This window comes from Rhinolophus sinicus, chromosome 9 (assembly GCF_057876585.1).
Source record: "Rhinolophus sinicus isolate RSI-liver-muscle chromosome 9, RSI-T2T, whole genome shotgun sequence".
Lineage (NCBI taxonomy): Eukaryota > Metazoa > Chordata > Mammalia > Chiroptera > Rhinolophidae > Rhinolophus > Rhinolophus sinicus.
The window spans coordinates 25,466,872-25,484,390 of NC_142509.1; the positions used below are offsets into that span (position 1 = coordinate 25,466,872).

General features: G+C 50.7%; 1 protein-coding gene across 6 annotated transcripts in view; it reads right to left on the reverse strand.

Moving 5' to 3' along the window:
* Positions 1 to 3,601: 3,601 nt before the first annotated feature.
* The window catches only part of KIAA1671 (KIAA1671 ortholog), a 181,685-nt gene continuing 167,767 nt past the window's right edge, over positions 3,602 to 17,519 (reverse strand). For 4 of the 6 annotated variants that reach the window (XM_074321515.2, XM_074321516.2, XM_019755578.3 and 1 more), the window contains 7 exons: positions 14,644 to 14,762; positions 12,786 to 13,041; positions 11,206 to 11,380; positions 9,253 to 9,377; positions 7,014 to 7,147; positions 5,582 to 5,664; positions 3,602 to 4,306 (listed from right to left, as the gene is read on the reverse strand). In XM_074321515.2, the coding sequence (XP_074177616.2) occupies positions 5,586 to 5,664; positions 7,014 to 7,147; positions 9,253 to 9,377; positions 11,206 to 11,380; positions 12,786 to 13,041; positions 14,644 to 14,762 (888 nt within the window). In that variant the 3' untranslated portion in view covers positions 3,602 to 4,306; positions 5,582 to 5,585. The remainder of the gene's footprint in view (positions 4,307 to 5,581; positions 5,665 to 7,013; positions 7,148 to 9,252; positions 9,378 to 11,205; positions 11,381 to 12,785; positions 13,042 to 14,643; positions 14,763 to 17,519) is intronic. The other 2 variants (XM_074321514.2, XM_074321519.2) reach the window with 1 other exon arrangement.

A 17,519-nucleotide genomic window follows, 5' to 3' on the forward strand; every position in this document is an offset into this window, starting at 1 on the left:
ACCAAGACAAAAGAAAGAAATCTCTAGAAGGGTGGGGAGCGGGGGCAAAAGGAGACACAGACTGGCCGAGACTTGTTCCTCCTGGCTTTCAACGTGGCTCTACATTCCCAGAACCTCGGCTTGCCCAGAATTCCCACCAGCAGAGCTCAGACGCGCCGCTCCCTAAGGGGATGGAGACCAAGGTGGGTCCCCTTCAGGATGTCCAGTGGGTCCTGCCTCCTTCCAGTGCCTCCCTCCACCTGCATATTGTACCTCTGACCCAATGGCGTCACAAGGCCATGGGACTTTTGCTTTTCTGTTTTAACACACGGAGTTAAAGGAGAAAAGGCACAATCTGAAACTATAGCCAGTTTCTCCGTTACTGAAGTGACTTGCCGTGGCCTTCAACTGGGGGAAGGGTATTTCCCACTGCAGAGAGCTTTGCTCCTGCCTCCCCACCTCCCCTCAGGCTCACACTGAAATGCTAGTTTACACAAAGGCAACAGTCATCTGGCTCCTAGATGGAGAAGGCTGCGTGGGTGGGCACCGCAGGGACTGAGGAGAGAAGCTGAAACCGGTGAGGGAGAGGCGGGCTCGAGAGCCCTCTCCTTGGGGGGTCTTCCATGCAGGCCCCAGTCACTTTTCAGAAAGCACTTAGTTTTGCGGGTGATTTGACCGCACACCTGTGGATTTTTAGCTTTGCAATTTTCCCTAGCTCCTGGGGTGATCTGGGGCGTCGTGATGGAAAATGTACAACTGTAAATGGACAAAGCACTCTCAGCACCAGCTGGGAGCAGCTGAGGTTGCCTTCAGGCCATCACACCGAGGGGTTTTCTAAATCCCTTGCACAGCCTCGAAGGTTCGGGGCCTCAGGCTTCTGTCTGTTTCTCTTCTCGCTCCTTAGAAACCTTGTGGGCCCCACTTCCCGGGATGCACAAAAGAAAACACATGTGTCCAAACATAGGACTTGGCTTGTCCCCCTAGAAAAGATCCCCCCCATCTGATTGTCCTGCCCCCCAATCCTACACAACCTGAGGCTGTCAGGCCAGCGCCACTCAAAACACCCAACACCCCAAACCCCGTGAGGTTCCTCCTGCACCAGAATTTCTCTGGTGGCACTGAGGAGTTCTCCACAACATGGATTCTTGAGGCTTCACCATGAATTTCACAGGCCAAAGGCTTCTGTTTCCTTAGGCGAGAGACCATAAGAAGGGGATCTACTAGAGGAGAAAAATATACAGACTTATCAAAAGACCATCTGTCAAAATGCTGATGTGCAAAGGGTGTGTGTGGAGAGAGAGGGTGGGAGGGAAAGAGGTGGGAGGGAGAGAGAGAGAGATGGAGAGATGGGGGAGAGATTGCACATCCATAGGAATTTGCTTTCTGTGTAAGACTCTCATTTAAGCAGAGGCCAAAGGCCCAGAGGAGGAAGCTAAGTTAGAGAAGGGCAGGTGACCTGACTGCATACAGATATTTAAGGCATATTAAGTTAGTTTAAAAGGAGACAGATTTCCAAAGACGACTCCAGGCTAACTTGAGAAATTAACACACAACCCCTTGCTTAGCCCCCAAGAGCTCACTCACTTTAGAAAGAAGAGAAACACGCCATGGGGTCCGCTGTCTGCAAAGGCTCTGAGCATCGGTCACTTCTAACCTCACTGCTCTGATCTCAGTGGATCCAGAGGTCGTGGGGAAGCCTGCATTGAGGGTTGTCCCTGACCCACAGTGACTGTCTGCTCTGCGGTGGAGATGAAGCTGCAAACCACAAAAGGAACCGAGGAGGATGTTCCCAACTTGCTCAAGGCAGTTTAAAGGGGCAGGTTCTGTGTCCTAATCACCAAGGAATTAACTGAATGTTTATTTCCAATCCAGGTGTGGGGAGTCAGGCAAAAGATCTGTAGGTCAGTCTCATTTTCAAGTGGTTTTCTTTCCTTGTGGGCGTACTTGGGCTAAAAGATGACTAATTGAGAACCGAGAGATGTGCATGAACAGGACAGGTCATGTCCTACTGCCTAAGATGGTACCAAAGGGCCCTTCCCACCTCCAGAAAGACAAAGACGAAAGCAGCCCAGACAGGAAGTCAGGGTCAAGAACACAGGAGGAGCGTCTGTCCCTAAAGGGGACTGATTGATCGGGACAGCACTACATTGACATTGTCATAAAATACGAACTGGGCCTTAACAAAAGAACCGATCAACTGAAGGATTTCCTGGAGAACTGAATCCCCAAACGGGCTACAGAGAACTGACAGGCCACTTCCTCCTCAGGGAAGGAAGAGAATGCAGATTATTGTTAAGCAATGCCAACCCTCCAGACATAGATGCATGAGACTTTCAGAGGCGCAAGACTGGGTGGGTGACAGGGCCCAGCAACTGCCCATTAGGAGCCAAAGCCCAGCCAACAGGACTCAGGGAGGGATGGGGACGGGACCCTCCAGCCGTGTCCATGGTGCTGACCCACGACCCCTCTCCAGAGCACAGCCATTTGTCTAAACCTGGAGAAACAGGATTGCTCTCCACCTGCTCCCCGACCCCCAAGAGAGGGAAGAGGTGGTAAAAGGAGATAACGGAGGAAGAATGATGGGCAGACAAATAGAGACTCTTGAAGGGGGAGCTGGGAAGATGAGACACCATTTGCAAATGGATTTATCAAGAAAGATGTTCACCTCTTTTGGGGTGAAGTTGGGGGAGGGGGAGTGCATGTATCCACCACTTCCATATAGAGCCAGTGCTGTGTATGGCTCCATTAGGAAACTCAGCCCCAGGACCCCTCAGCAACCACAGGCTGCCCCATGAACTGCCCAAGCATCTTCTCACCAATGGGCATCTCCCAGGCAAGGTTGGCACAAAGTTTATGGCAACTCCAGGCATGGAAGGTGGCCAGCCAAGCATTTCTGGGATGTTTGCTGGGGCGCTGGGGCTTCATAGGTGGAGGAGGCTGGTATATTGAGGATTTCCAAAGAGAAGAACAGAGTACAGAGTGTCCGGAGCCCCCAGAGGTCTTGGAGATTCCTGGGAATGAACTTAAGAGCTTGCAAGAAAAAAAAAGAGAAAAAAAGAGGCCAGGCGAACCTTACCCTTTGTCACCTAGCATCCAGCACTTCTGTCCAGACTCCCTGGCCTGGCTCCCCTCCAGAGAAGGGCTTTCCGCAAGCCCCTCCCTTCCTGCATTTGGACCTAAAAAGAGCACTTGGTCAGGTGGAGTTGGTGGGGGAGGGTTGGTAGAAGGAAGAGATGAGAAGAAACACAAGACTCCCTCATTCGTGCATTTGTTCTGAGGCCTGGTTCTTCCATGCCAGCAGCTCAGGTGGTGTTCAAAACAGACTCTGGAGGAAAAGGTTCTCAGGGTGGGTCTGATGTTTGAGTGGGAAAGGCACTGCCCTTTGGGCTGCAGTTCATGGACCCTTGAGGTCAAGGGACAAAGACCACTCCACAGAAATCAGAGCTCAGATGGAAAGGAACCTGGAAACTATACACAAGGGTGACACTTAGAGTTTTTTTTTAAAGCATAGACAGGGATAAGATAACCTGAGATGATCAGATACTTCCAGCAAAGCAGTCACACCTCTTTCCTCCTGTCGCTTAACGTAAAAACATATGTACATATCAAATTTCAAGGAAAATTGGCTGAATTATTGCTTTATCACCTTCTAAAGCAAACGAAAATGACACACAATAAAAGAGGTCCAGTATGTACACAGCCCCATTGGAAGGACCAATACACCAGAAAGGACGAGGGTGGTGATGTTTAAAAACCGAAACTGCTGATCTTCCGAGCGGGCGATGATGGAACGCGCCAGAAAAGCCATCAAAACCCCCAGCCCAGTCGTATTGTCTTCGACCACAGTTACAGCAGGACATGAATGGTTTCTTCTTCCTTGGAAATGTCCTTTGAAAAAGACCTGCCCTGGGGTTGGGGGAAGAGGTGCTTTCACAATTCAGGTGTTTTCCAGAACCTAGGGAGCTGGTCCAGTCTCAAACACGCGTATGTGTCTCTGGAGCTGCTGCAGGCATCTGCAGTGGGCAGAAATGCACATTTTTACATAAAAAACGAAACCGCCAGCATGGACATTTTGGGGCAGCCTGACATCTTTCCCAGCCTAAAGTGCTATCTGGGGAGATATGCAAGTGCTTGAGGAGGGTAAGCCTTTCCGCCTTGATCCAGGAAGAGCCTGCAGGGGGACGAGGGGCCCTGGACAGCGTTCTCCACCCGACCAGAAGGGCTCAGGCGGGTAACGATTGCGCAGGAAGGAATGGCAGCAGCGTGGCCTTGTCTTAGGATTCTGACAGTTAAGGCTTCTTCTGTTCATTAGATGTGGCAGTGTCCCCTGTGTGGAGAGGAAGGGACAGTCCTGGTGTCAGTAGCAGGGACAGGTGACCCAATTTCTCTCTACCATCAAGCCTTAAAACCTTTTCTGGTATTCCCCAAGATAGCTATCCCCACAAGCCACAGGCCAGGAAAGATGACGTGGGTATTTTGTTGTTGTTTTGAGGGGTAGGATGAGGAAGGTGGCGGGCAGCCAGATACACTGGAATGAACATGAAATTTAGAGTCAGGTCAGGGTTCCAGCCTCAGCGTCCTCAAATGGATTACTAGAGGCTTAACAGAAATATCACATGTACAGCACTAACCACAAAATAAACACAGGCTCCAACCCCTTATCCGAAACCCTTGAGCATAGATGTGCTGCAGAATTTAGATTCTTTCTTGGAGTTCATGATATACAAATATTCACACACACACACACACACACACATATGCATACATACATGTTTATAAATGTTATGTAACATATATGCATATATATTATGCAACACCCTCATAATCAAACATAATATGCCTGCAGTGTAACGTATGGATATTCATATAAAGTGGGGGAAACTGAGTTTAAATGGCATTAAGCATACCCAAGTAGCTCAGGTTTGGTCACTAAGCAATGATGAAAATGCTTTGCTGTCAGAATGTTCTGGATTTCAGGTTTGTGGACAAGGGGCAGTGGATCTCCTGCGCTACTCACCTCAGAGCCACTTTTAGGGAGCATCGCGTGTTCCCATCCCTAGGACTTAGGGGAAGCACTTGAGGTGCATTCTCAGTGAGCCTGGGACCAGTCGGGGGCATGGGCTCTGTTATCCCATTTTACAGATGGGGAAACTGAAGTCTAAGATGTTAAGTCGTCTGGGACCTCCACCAGGGCATATCTAGTCATTTGATTTTTTAATCTTTTTTCTCCCAAATTAATTTTTAATGATACAGGTCGTATATGAATGGAGAGGTGAGGAAACTTTCAGATTAAGCTGATCTCTGATGTCCCGCCCTCTCATTTTTTAAAAAGGGAATGGAGATGCAGTGAGGGCTGGCCAGAACCCCAGCTGTCTAACTCTTTGCCCATGACCTTCTCACCCATCCCAGGCGGTCCAGCTGTGTTTTTCTCCCTAAGAGGAAACCCTCTTTACAGGAATCCAGAACACCCACATCTATGTTTTCCCTTCTCTTTCCCAAGGTACAACATCCCAAATCTCTGAACCTTTGCCTCCCCGCCCAGGTTCCTGACTTCTGGGATTGCAGGCTCTGGCCAGGTCTCCCCACCCGAGCCCATTCATACCTGGTCAAGCTTGATTCTCATACAGGCTTTGCCTCTTCTTAGATTTCAGTTCCTTTAGCCACTGGGGTGAGGGCTCTTCTGATCTGAAAGCACAAAGCCAGGGAGAGTCAGGTGTGAGCCAGACCGAGGGTGCCTTGCAGGCAGGGCTGTGAGGTACCCAACTTTTCACCCACCGTGCCAAGGCAAAATGCCCATGCTAACATGATTAACAAGCAAGAAACAGGAATTAACCAAAGCACCCCACAATGCGAATGTGAAATAAATCACAGTACATCTGTTCGATGAAATCACTTGCAACTATAAAGTCATGCTTACATAAAATTATGTCTATTAATCCATCCATTTTTCACCCAAACATCCATTCATCTTTCTATCTCTCTACCCATGTAAATGCCTGTGATGGTTAATTTTATGTGTCAACTTGGCCAGGCCATGGTACTCACAGATATGGTCAAACATTATTCTAGATGTTTCTGTGAAGGTATTTTTAAGATGAGATTAATGTTGAAATCAGTAGGCTTTGAGTCAAGCAGATTACGCTCCATGGATAAGGGTGGGCCTTATCCAATCAGTCGAAGGCCTTAAAAGAAAAAAAATTCCCTCCACTGAAGAGGGAATTCTGCCAACAGATGGCCTTTGGGGCTCAACTCCATCATCAGTTCGCTGGGTCTCCAGCCTGCCCTCCTACTTTGCAGGTTTTATGACTTGCGAACCTTCACAATCTTGCGAGCCAGTCCTTAAAATAAACATCTCTCTCTCTCTCTCTCCACACACACACACACACACACACACACACACACACACACACACACACACTTACTCACTCACACCCCACTGGTCCTGTTTCTTTGGAGAACCCTGACTAGTACTTCTTAATTACTTCTTAAGCTCTTACTTCTGCTCTTAACTTCCACCCCCAGCTGCGGCAGTGCCTGGGTCTGGAGGCCCTGCGGGCGGGAGCTGCGCTGCGCTCATGTCTGCGGGGAGCAGACCTAGTCTAGGAATGGGACAGCTGCTCCACCAAGGGTGGCAGAATGGAGTTAAGTTTCTCTTGATTAACATGGCTGTGCCCTTCGGTCTGTCTTCCCAGGTCTCCCCTATTCTGAGACAAAGCACCTCCCTGGAAGGTAAATGCTTGTTTCTCCATCAGTCTGGAGAGGGCTGGACTAGATCAGTTTTCCACCAACGGAGCCCTGGATTTCCGCATAGGAAGTAAAGGGAGGAGGGAAGTGAGACCAGTTGCCTGATTCCTGGCCCTCTTTCCACCTCTGTTTTGCAGCTATCAGAGTGCCGAGTGCATGGAAACAAAAGTGCTGCTGCTGGAGAAAGGACAGCTGGAGAGTTCCCTCCATTCAGCTCTAAAACCCAGGCAAGCACCTCCCCAGAAGTGCATCCTGAATCTAGGGGGGGCCCTCACCCCAAGACCACTCACCTCTCGTCCTTCTCCACACTTGAGGGCAGCACGCGACTCCCCAGCTGGAAGGGGGACTTGGGGCTCTTGGGCTGGGGGGCCCAGCCGGGGGTCTCGCTGGGACTGTCCGCCTCTGGCCTCTTGTGCAGCTGAGCCTGGGGACAGAAGAGAGCTGAGTCTGTAACTGCTTGTGGTCTGGGGAAGGGTCCCATCCAATGGCACTGTCACTGCATGGTGACAACAGGGGCAGGGCGCGATGCTGACTGACTTTGGAGGCTAAGAAAAATCAGACGTCAGGCTTGTAGCCCAGGCAGCCAGCCTTGACCGCTGGGATCAAAGAACCACCGCCAAAAAGCCACACAAAGGATCTTTGGCTGCCGAGCCACCATTTGTAGCGTCCTCAGCACAGAACATTCCTTTAAGTTCCTGAGAATCCTGAGGTGGAGACAACAGTCCATGTTGCAGGTGAGGCTCAGCCCTATTACACTCCTTGCTCCTGTACCCATTTGAGTTTCTGACTATCAGATCCCCACAGGAAAACGGCAGGGTGGATTTTCACCCGTTTTTGGAGGGCACGTCAGGAATAGAATAACTTAGACGCACAGAATTCCTTTGGGGGACCCGGTGTGTGTGATGGTGGCAGGTGACCTTTGTCCCTGACACAATGCTGGGAGGGCCTCCGATAACGGTGGTCATCATCCTCGTCCTCCTGACAGCTCTGTGCCCTGAGCAGCCATCGTTTGGGCTTACCGGGTGTAAGTCACATGACCTAGGTTTCCCCATTGTACGGTGGAGAAGCCTGAAGGTCAAAGGTCAAGCAATTTGCCCAAAGTTGCACAGTTTTCAAGAACTGGTCTGCCCGACTCCGACTTCAGGGCTCTTTCCAGAAGGAGCCTGGCAGCCTCCTCCAATTGTTAACGAATGCTGCCCGTGGCTGAGTGGCCAGAGCAGATGTGGCTGCCACCAGGCCCAGGGAGCTTGCATGAACACTCATCTTCCCAGAATGCAGTGGGTCTGAGCTGTGGTCAGGGCGCGAGTCCACATGGGAGCCCCCTCCTGTAAGCAGGGCCTTCCGCTGCCACCTGTTAGGCTGCCTTATAAATAGCGTTTGTTCTGATGCCCCCCCCCACCCCAAAAAAAAGGCTAGAACACCTCTGGCCGACTGCAGTAGCTACCAGACATTCACATTTTGACGGGCCGTAAAATCAATTATAGGGACAAGCATGTGTATCTGCTGTGTATTGACTTTCCCTTCTTGCAAGACAGGACATGAAAAGTGAAACTGCCGTCCAGTGACGGAGGGGCAACTCACGGCCCTCCCATAGGAGGCTTCGTGGCCGCATGGGGTACCCAGTGGAGAAATTCCATAAACAACTCAGCCTTCTTCACTCTCATTCCTTTTTCAACACAATGGGAGCAACGAGCCACGTTGTGCAGTGTTGCTGGGGGCATGGAGAGAGTTTGCAAGTGCCTGGCCCAGAACGGGGGGGGGGGGCAAGAGGGTCCCCTCCCTCAACTGAATTCAGTCCAGTTGCTCCCAGGATTGTGAGAGATGCATGAGGGGGTTGGGGAAGGGAGGAAGGACACGGCCCAGCCCTGCCCTGGGGATTCCACAATCTAGCCGGGATTGGGGTGTCATTCAAGAGAGCCTAATGTGGGTCTAGGGCTGGCTTCCCATGTCCTTTCATATCGAAATGATCACGGCATATGCCTACCATCCCTCGCACACTGGATTTCTCAAGGGCAGCAGGCTGGGTTTGTTCATTCCTATTTTCTGGAAATCCAGCACTGGGCCTGATGCCTATGGGGGACTGTCAGCCCACTTTACAGATGAGTACATCGAGGCTTAGCTATGAGAGCAAACTGAGCAACGTGTTTGGGGGATGAAGAAACACAGGGTCACTGGTGAGATCCACGTAAGTTAGTAGTATTGTTCATAGCATGGGGTGGCAGCCACGGTCCTGGTTTTGATCACATACTATGGTCATGGGAGGTATTATCATTGTGAGAAGCTGGCTGAGGGGTACATGCGAACAATCTGTACTATTTTACACCTTCTTGTGAGTCTTACACTATTTCAAAAATGAGAGAAAAGAAAGGAAGAAAGGGAGGGAGGGAGGGAAAAGGAATGAGGGAGAGAGAGAGGGAGAGAGGGAGGGAGGAAGGAAGGGCTGCAGGGAGGGAGGGTAAGAAACACGGGGCCTGGTTTTTTTTTTTTGCTGCTGTGGTTGAGAGTAGCTCTGGGCATGAGCTTTGGTACCTTCAGCACTGCCGGGTCCACACCGGGAAACACGGGCATCCTCTGGGGGTGGCTGACGGGGGTCCTCTCGGTCCTGGAGGGCTTCTCCTCCTCATCTGACTCTTCCCTCCTGGGGGATTTCTCTTCTGTTGCAAAGAAAAGGGCACAGACATCACTGGCACCACCACTCATTGAGGTCGACGTGCCAGGTCCTTTGTACATACTCCCTCATGTCACCCTCACAATAGCCCTGCACAGAAGGTATTACTGGCCCATTTTACAGATGGGGACAAACTCAGAGGCTTGCTTTCCTGATCTCACTTTTTCACAGCTTCACCTCTTGCTGGAAGCTGTTGATAATAAGGCAGCATGGGTTTTCTCCTGGGACTAGGCACAGACAGACCCACCTCCTGGGCTCCTGGCTCATTCCAATTTAGGGAAATAGAATTTCTTCTATTTCTCTTTGTCAGCTGCAGGAAAGGAGAAAGAAGTGCTTTCAGCCAACAACGCACTGAGGTCATGCTCTCAGAAGAGAGCGGGGAGGGCTCCCTGTACCCTGTGGAAGAGCTGCCCAGATTCGGACCAGGAAGCCCCCTTCCTTCATCCCAAGCCCCCCTTTCTGGGACTTAATCCCATTGTTATGCTCCAGCCTCATAGGTGAGCCTATTGGGTGATGGACTGTCTGTCTCCACTCTTCCAGGAATGAGGGTGAGGAGCTCCAACCTCCTGGAGGTTCAGATACAGGCTTGGGCACAGTGAGGTGTCGGGGCCTGGGGACCAGGATGACGGAGGCAAGGCCTGATGCTCTGGGGTCCCCAGCCAAGCAGGGGACTGGGGTGTGTTCAGGAAAGGTATCCCCAGGCGTTCCCCAGCTCCTGGCTGGTTTCTCAAGGCTGCTGGGAACCAGGAGGCTGCTGCCGTGTTCCAGCTGAGGGGTATTTGTGTTCTTTTGTCCCAACTTTGGTCATTACTTGCTCTAGGCAGCTCCATGGAATTTGGCTCAGAAAACCAAGAGAGTGTGCAGAGAGAAGTCTTCTCAAGGCATTTAAACATTTCCTCTAATAACAGACATGAGATGGGAGAGAGAGAGATAACCCTCCAAGCATTTGTTTAAGGCATCTGGTCAGAAGCTATGCCCCTCACCCAGTTCTGAGCCTGGTCCGACATCCTACTATTCACCACGAACAAATCCCAAATGAACAAAAGCCCCTATAGTAGCTTTTGGGGGACCAAAGGCCGTATATGTATAAAGGCGGGAGGTCACCTGCTATGGTTTCTTTTACAAGAAAAGATTTTGCTTCTTAAAACTCTTCCGTGGCTCTTTATCTACAGATAAAGTCTAACTCCTTGGCAAGAAATCATGACTTTCCATGAGCTGGCCCCTGCTTACTTTTCCAGCATGACTCCTGCTGTTTCTGGCTTGAGTAGCACTGAACTACTTAGAGAGGCCCCTGCCACACATCTCTGCCCCCTTAATCCTGTTGATATTCTGTCTTGAATACCCATCTCTAGCTAATTCCTGTCTGCTCTTTAAGATTCAGCTCAGGTTTTAATACGAAATGCAGCCAAAGAAGTCCTCAGAGGAAAATGTGTAGCCTTAAATAATTCATTAGAAACCAAACAAGACTAATAACAAATTGACCTTTCCACCTGAGAATCTAGAAAAAAGACAACAAACCTAAAGAGAGTATAGGGTGAATTTAATAAGGATAAAAGCAGAAATAGTGAAACCCTATTAAGTGGTGGCTCTGTCCCTCACAACCTGTGGAGCCCCAATTAACATACCATCCCTCCAAATTTTTTTTTTTTTTTACTTAGTTTCTAATAAGCTGTGTAGAATGAGAAATCACAGTTTCCTGTGTAGGATATTACTGTGTTCTAATATCCTACAGCCTTAAAGTCAGGAAGTATTTCCCAGTGTTTAACTTCAGTCCTTCCTATTGTCCCTTGTGGTATCTATGGAGGAGAGTATACCTGTTGAGTCCTTGAACATCCACGTGCTGTCGCCCTCCTCCTCCAGAGGAGACCTGCTGTCCGACTCACTGACTCGGCTCCGCCGGAGGGAGTGGGAGATGGGAGCCCGGCGTCGGCTTCTCTTGCTAAGCTGCACCCGGGTCTTGAGGGCACTTGAGTCGAGGACTGAGGTTTGCTTTGGTAGCAACAGGGAGGAAGAGGAAAAAAAGCAAGGGAACCATTAATTGAGGGTACCACCCAAGAGAGGTGTATGCAGCTTCACTGATGTACGAGATGCTATTTAGGTGGCACATGGGCCAGCAGTTCTGCATTTCAACAGTAACCTAATACTGGAAGCCTGGCACACGGTGGGCATGCAATGGACACACCTTACCCCTCCTGGTGACACTGTATACCATGGAAGCTAGAGCAATGCTCAGTACTGTGCCTGGAACACAGTGGGCATGCAATGGACATTTATGTATCAGGAGCTCCATAAATGTTTGTTGAATGAAGAACTGAATACATCACTTAACTAAATCCTTACAATCCACACCATGTCCATATTTATACATAGTGGGTTGTCTCTATGGAGACTGAACTTGTGTCTTTCCCCATCTCTGCCTTTATCCAGAGATACCCTGAACATACTTACGTAAGAAGCGGAATCCCCTTTGAGGCCCTAGAGGAAGCCCCACCTCCCAAAGCAGTGGTATTCCTTCTCTGGGGAGAATCTGGGTAGCGGTGCCTAAGAGTGTGGGTATGAGGCATTACTGCCAGGGGAGTGGGTCCCTTTTAGATGTTGTATCATTTAGATGTTGCATCTTCAGGAGGGTGGGAGGGCAGCCCCCTTGTCAGGGAAGAACAATGAGACCTCCATGTCTCAAGAATAGAAAAGGAAAATCCGCCTGACACCTGTAGGTGGGGTTCGTGGGGCAGGGGAGGAAGAAGACCGAGCTGGTCTGGAAGAGCTGGAGCAGGAGGCAGCTGGCGTCTCAGAGGGCGCGTCTCCTTGGGACCTGAAGAGCTGAGTTCTAACGGCTGCCCCTGGGGACTCCCACGAGGGCTGCCCCTGCCTGAAGGGTCTCCCCTTCCTAGAACCACTACTAACTATTTACAGAGATTTGGATCCCCTGGCACCAGGGACACGTCCCCCCAGGCAAGAACTTGGTAAGAACACCCGGCAGAATCGGTCTGAGCAAACTCTACTCTGCACACCTGGAATTGAAACCTCAGGCAGAATCCCAGGGGTGAGATCAGACGTCCTGCTTACCGAACAGGTGCAGGCTAGGGTCAGTTTTAATTGGAACACAGGTGACTGTTTTTGAGGCTGTGGAACCCACTGTGCTGGTTACGAGTGGATGAGGAAGCTGAGGCTCAGAAAAGTGAGGACATTTGCCCCAAGACACACAGCTGGTGGATGGCAGGTCCAAGCCACATGCAGACATCAGTTCCAGTTCAGACTGTGTATTATGCACCCACCACAGGGGTTCCTGGCATGCAGATTCTACTCCCCGAAAGGGACAGTTCACTGGGAGATGCAAGAGCATCCCTTTCAGAAGCAATGACTCTTTCCAATGGGCTCCCGGTGACCAACTTACATCGATGAAGGAGAAGTCGTCCACTCTCTTTGTAGAACACGTGTCCGGTGGGGGCGGCCCTTCCGTCCCATCGGTAGACTCGAGATCAGTGCTGGAGCGGTCCACGCTCGTGCTCCGTTGCTCCCTGGAGAAGTCGTGCTGGTCCCCGGCCGAGGTGGCCTCCGTTTGGGAGGACAGCGAGGACAGGCGGCTGCTGGAGGGCTGTTTCCGCGCCGATGTGGCACTGCTGTCCGGGGACGGTGACTCAGGAGCCAAGCTGAGAGAAAGGAAGGGAGGGAGAGCTGGATGGCCAGTAGAGGAGGTGACAGAAAGTAGGGTACGGGTGTGCTGTGCACACCAGGAAACAGGAGCAAACCATCCCAGTAGGAGAACCATTTTGGACACAGCCAGGTACAGCTCCTGGTGCCGCTAGAACACCTGGGCAGGTGCGGAATGGGAGGAGTCGGTCCCGTCCCACTCGAGACGCTCTAACCCTGCACTGTCCCATATGGGAGCTGCTGGTCACACGTGGCTATCGGGTCCTTGCAGTGTGGTGAGTGAGAGCTGAGACGGGCCGTGAGCATAAAGTACACATTGGATTTCCAACATGTTGAGTAAAAAAAGGAATGTAAAATATCTTGTTAATAACTTTTTATATCGATGACATGGTGAAGTGATTGTATTCCGGGTCTGTTGGGTTCAATAAAGCACATTGTTAAAATTAACTTGTTTCTTTTTACTCTTGATGTGGCTACTAGAACATAAAAAGTACATCTACGTCTCGCATTTGCAGCTTGCGCTGTATTTCTGTTGGACGTCACTGATTCAGACCAAATGATTGCATTATTTCATTCATTCATCCATTCACTCATTCCATCAAGATTTATTGAGCACTTATTAGTGCCAGGCACTGTGCTAAAAACTGCCTTTTAATCCTCTCCATAATCCTATGAGGATTATTTTATAATCCTGTAACCTCCATAGTTTTACAAGGTAGGATTAACTTCACGAAATTAAGTATTAACCTCGCCAGATATGGGGAAACTGGGGCACAGAGGTGTGAAGTAGCTTGCCCAAAGCGGCAGAACTGACTCCAGAATCTGTCCTCAACCCTCTCCTACTTCTGGAATTTTTTCCCCAGGATAATGTATTCAAGTACCACTGGATAATGGGCACCACATAAGATAGAAAATCTATAAATGAATCAAGTCGTTAAATTAAAAAGGCTCTCCCTGCCCATTAAAGAGACACCGAAGTCATGAGCACAGGAAAGCCCAACCCTGAGGAAGGGGAAGCAGGCACACCAGATACCACGTCCCAGAGAGGAAGGTGTATCCTGAAAGACACGCCAAGCTACATCCCCGAGCAAAATCTTCAACCCAGGTGGACTGGTGTTTTACTTCAGGAGCACAGCCATGCTTTTAGTCAACTCTGGGATGGTTTTATTACTTGAAATAGGAAGGATTTGGGGGTAGGGGGTGGGATTGAGCCAAATCCACAAGAAAATGAGGGAAATACCACTAAAAAGGCAGCAGATGGCGCCACTACCCAGGACAGGGAGCACGGCGGCTCCAGGGACGGTCAGAGAGGGGGCGCTGCAGTGCCTCTGGAAGACAGGAGGGGGCGCCCGGCAACCACTAATCTGCTGTCTGCCTCTGGATTTGCCTATTCTGAATATTTCATAGATCACTGTAAAATATTTTTCTGTACTTTCTAAATTTCTTTTTTAGAAGACTGGTTTACTCACATAATTACAGACAAAAGAGGTTCTAGTAGAAATCAGGAGGCAGATGGGCCACACTGAATCCCCGCCCCACAGCCAGAAGCCCCGCCCCAGACGCCCTGCCATGCAGCCAAGAGCCCCGCACACGCTACCTACCTCTCCCCACTCTGGCGCTGGTCCGACCACGTCCCATACTGGCTGTCGGCTTCCTGCACAAGGGTATCGGTGTCCTTGGCCTCAGGGGGCCGCCTGGTGAAACACTGTTTCAGCTGGTCCTGCAAGAACAAGCCAGACAAGAGGTTAGTATCAGGGGAAAAGGCTCAGAACCTCGTCCCAGCTGACGCAAATCGCATCGCATCACCCCAAGCTCCCTCCTGCTCTCAGAGGTGGGTCCAGACGTCTTGGCTGGGCACTGGCGTGACCAATCATCTGGGTTTGCCCGATATCACAGGAGGCAGGGCTGTCAGTGCTACAGCTGGGCAAACTGGGATGAAGAGGTCGCCCTCCCCAGCACGCAAGGTGCCACTGGGCGCCCTCCCCCACCCCGACCATCCTCAGTGCGCCTCTCTCCACCTCACCCTGTAGCCAGGCTGAACTTCACTCCACCTTCAGAGCTCCCAGAACTTATCAGTCTGGTTAGGGCACGCCCCCACGCGCACCCCGCCCTGGGTTCCCACTGCCACCGTGCTTCCCCCATCAGCGCCATCCCCCACAGCATCCATGGAGCACTGAACTTGGGCCAGGCAGCCACCAAGCTAAAATTTACAAATCACCTCGCTGAACTGCAGTCCCCCGGCAATCCAAAGAAGTGGAGCTTATTACATTCCCCATTTTACAGATGAGAACATTGAGGCTTAGAGAGGTGAAGTGACATGCGCTAAATCAAGTAGCCAGTAAGTGGCAAAGTGGAACTCAAACCCCGGCAGGGGGCTTGGGCCCCATGTTCGAATTGGTAACCACTGGGCCCCACGCAGCCTGGGTCCCTTCGTTCTGTCACTGCCTGCTCAGTTACATGTCTCTGCCCTCGGCCTGGACTCTTGGAGAGGGTGCTGGTTACCACAGAACTGGCCACAGGATGAGCCAGTGTCTGGCAGACAGTGAGGAGCCCATAGATCTCCATTAAATAAATGAACTGCTGGCTTCTCAACTTGTTCACTTGGGAGAAGACGGAGCACTCAAGATGAAACCAAACTCCAACCCTTTGGACGGCCACTGGCACCGGAACGATCCAGATGGCCTTGGCTTCTGAGCTTTGAAGCATGTTCCCAGACACCATCTTTTGATAACTTGAGGTCCGTGGATGAGGAATATGGAAGGAGACAGAGGCGAGGGGGTGACAGCAAACTTGCCCCCTATTCCAGAAACACCAGCAGGGAATGTGTCACTCATTATGACCCATTTGCGGTCAGGAGGAATGTGCCTCAGAGCACTCCCCTCCTGCTCAAAATCGTTGATGGCTCCCTATTGGCCTCCTACTGAAATCCAACACTCCTTGTACTTGAGCCCCAAATGTCCTGTCTAGTCCCATCTCCCACCCCTACCCCCAAACAACCCTCTATCCTACCGTCCCTGACCTACTCACCATGTCCCACCCACACCTCACACATTCCTTGCTTTTGGCTTTGCCTGTGCTGTTCCCTCTTCCTAGCCATTCTTCCCACCCAAAGCCATTGCAACCCACAGTTCTCTCTTCCTCCTGAACTCTTCCTGCCTACCCTGGATTCATCTTGGTACCAGGAAAAGTTATTTACTCAATAAACATTTCCTGAGCACCTACTGTGTGCCAGGCGTTGGAGTGGGATCACAACACAGACGCAAGTCTCTGAGATTCCATAACCCAGATGACGCACCCTTCAAGGTCAGGGTGCTCCATCATCTGTTCCCCACGCAGAGTCTGCCTGGCACCCAGTAGGCACTTAGTGGAGGTGGGCGACTGTCCCTCCGCAGCTAATGGGGAGCATTCCTCTTCACAGCTATGAAACCATCCTTAGCAGAGCAAGCACCCGTAGTCAAGTAGAACAAGCAAGTGGGTGGGGAAAAGCTTTGCTGTGTGACCTCAGGGCCTTCACCTCCCTCTCTGAGACACAGAGAAGTTATAAGGATTCCGTGAAGAAACGGCACTCACTCTAAGGGCATGCATGCCAATCAGAGGACCCATGTGGCAACTCCTAGCTCAGGGCCTTGCCCAATAAATGTCCACCTCCTTTCCACTCTCTCTCGTCACCTTTTGGGGACACTTGTGTACCCCATGATGTTCAAGGGAAGTAAGGATGGGAATTCAGAATAGACCCCTCAGTCACCTCTGGTAAACGGCCTCACTTGCAGACCCTAATAACAGCCACTTTCTGAACCACCCTCATTTCACTGCCTGTAGAAGCCTTGTCTTGTATTAGTTACCAAAATAATACACCTGCATTGTGAAACTGAAAGATTCTAGGCAAGTGCAGGAATACCATTTTGAGATAATCTGTCATGCGATGACATCGTCCCATCCACTATCTTCCCTGGGTCCGTTGATCTAGGTCATCATCTTTCGTGGCTGAAGACTGTTCCACAGGATGGATGCAGCCGCGTTCATTTACCCAATCTCTAAGTGTCAGGGCGTTTAGGTTCCTGATTATTTGTCACCGTGGTAATCGACAATAGGACGAACATCGCTGAGGTTAAAGCGACACATGTCTGTGATCATGCCCACAGGAGAAATCCTTGGGTATACAACCACCAGGTCAAGGGCAAGTTTATTTTGGCACCTGATGAGCCAGCCAGCCTTGGGACAGTCTGCCCGATCTCCAAACCCACGGGTGGCATGAGGGTGGCTGTTAGCACACTTGAGGGATAAAGTCAGTCCCACTTGGGGAAACTTGGATATTTTTGCTTTGAAAGGTCACCTGACCTTCTCAGATGCCCGCCACCCTCGACAGAATTCTCCCTGGGACCGGGAATGGAAGTGGTTATCGGAGCGCGCTCCCAGCTGCTTATACTATTTTCGAAGCTGTGATAGAATCAGCCTAACTTAATCCCCTGCATGAGTC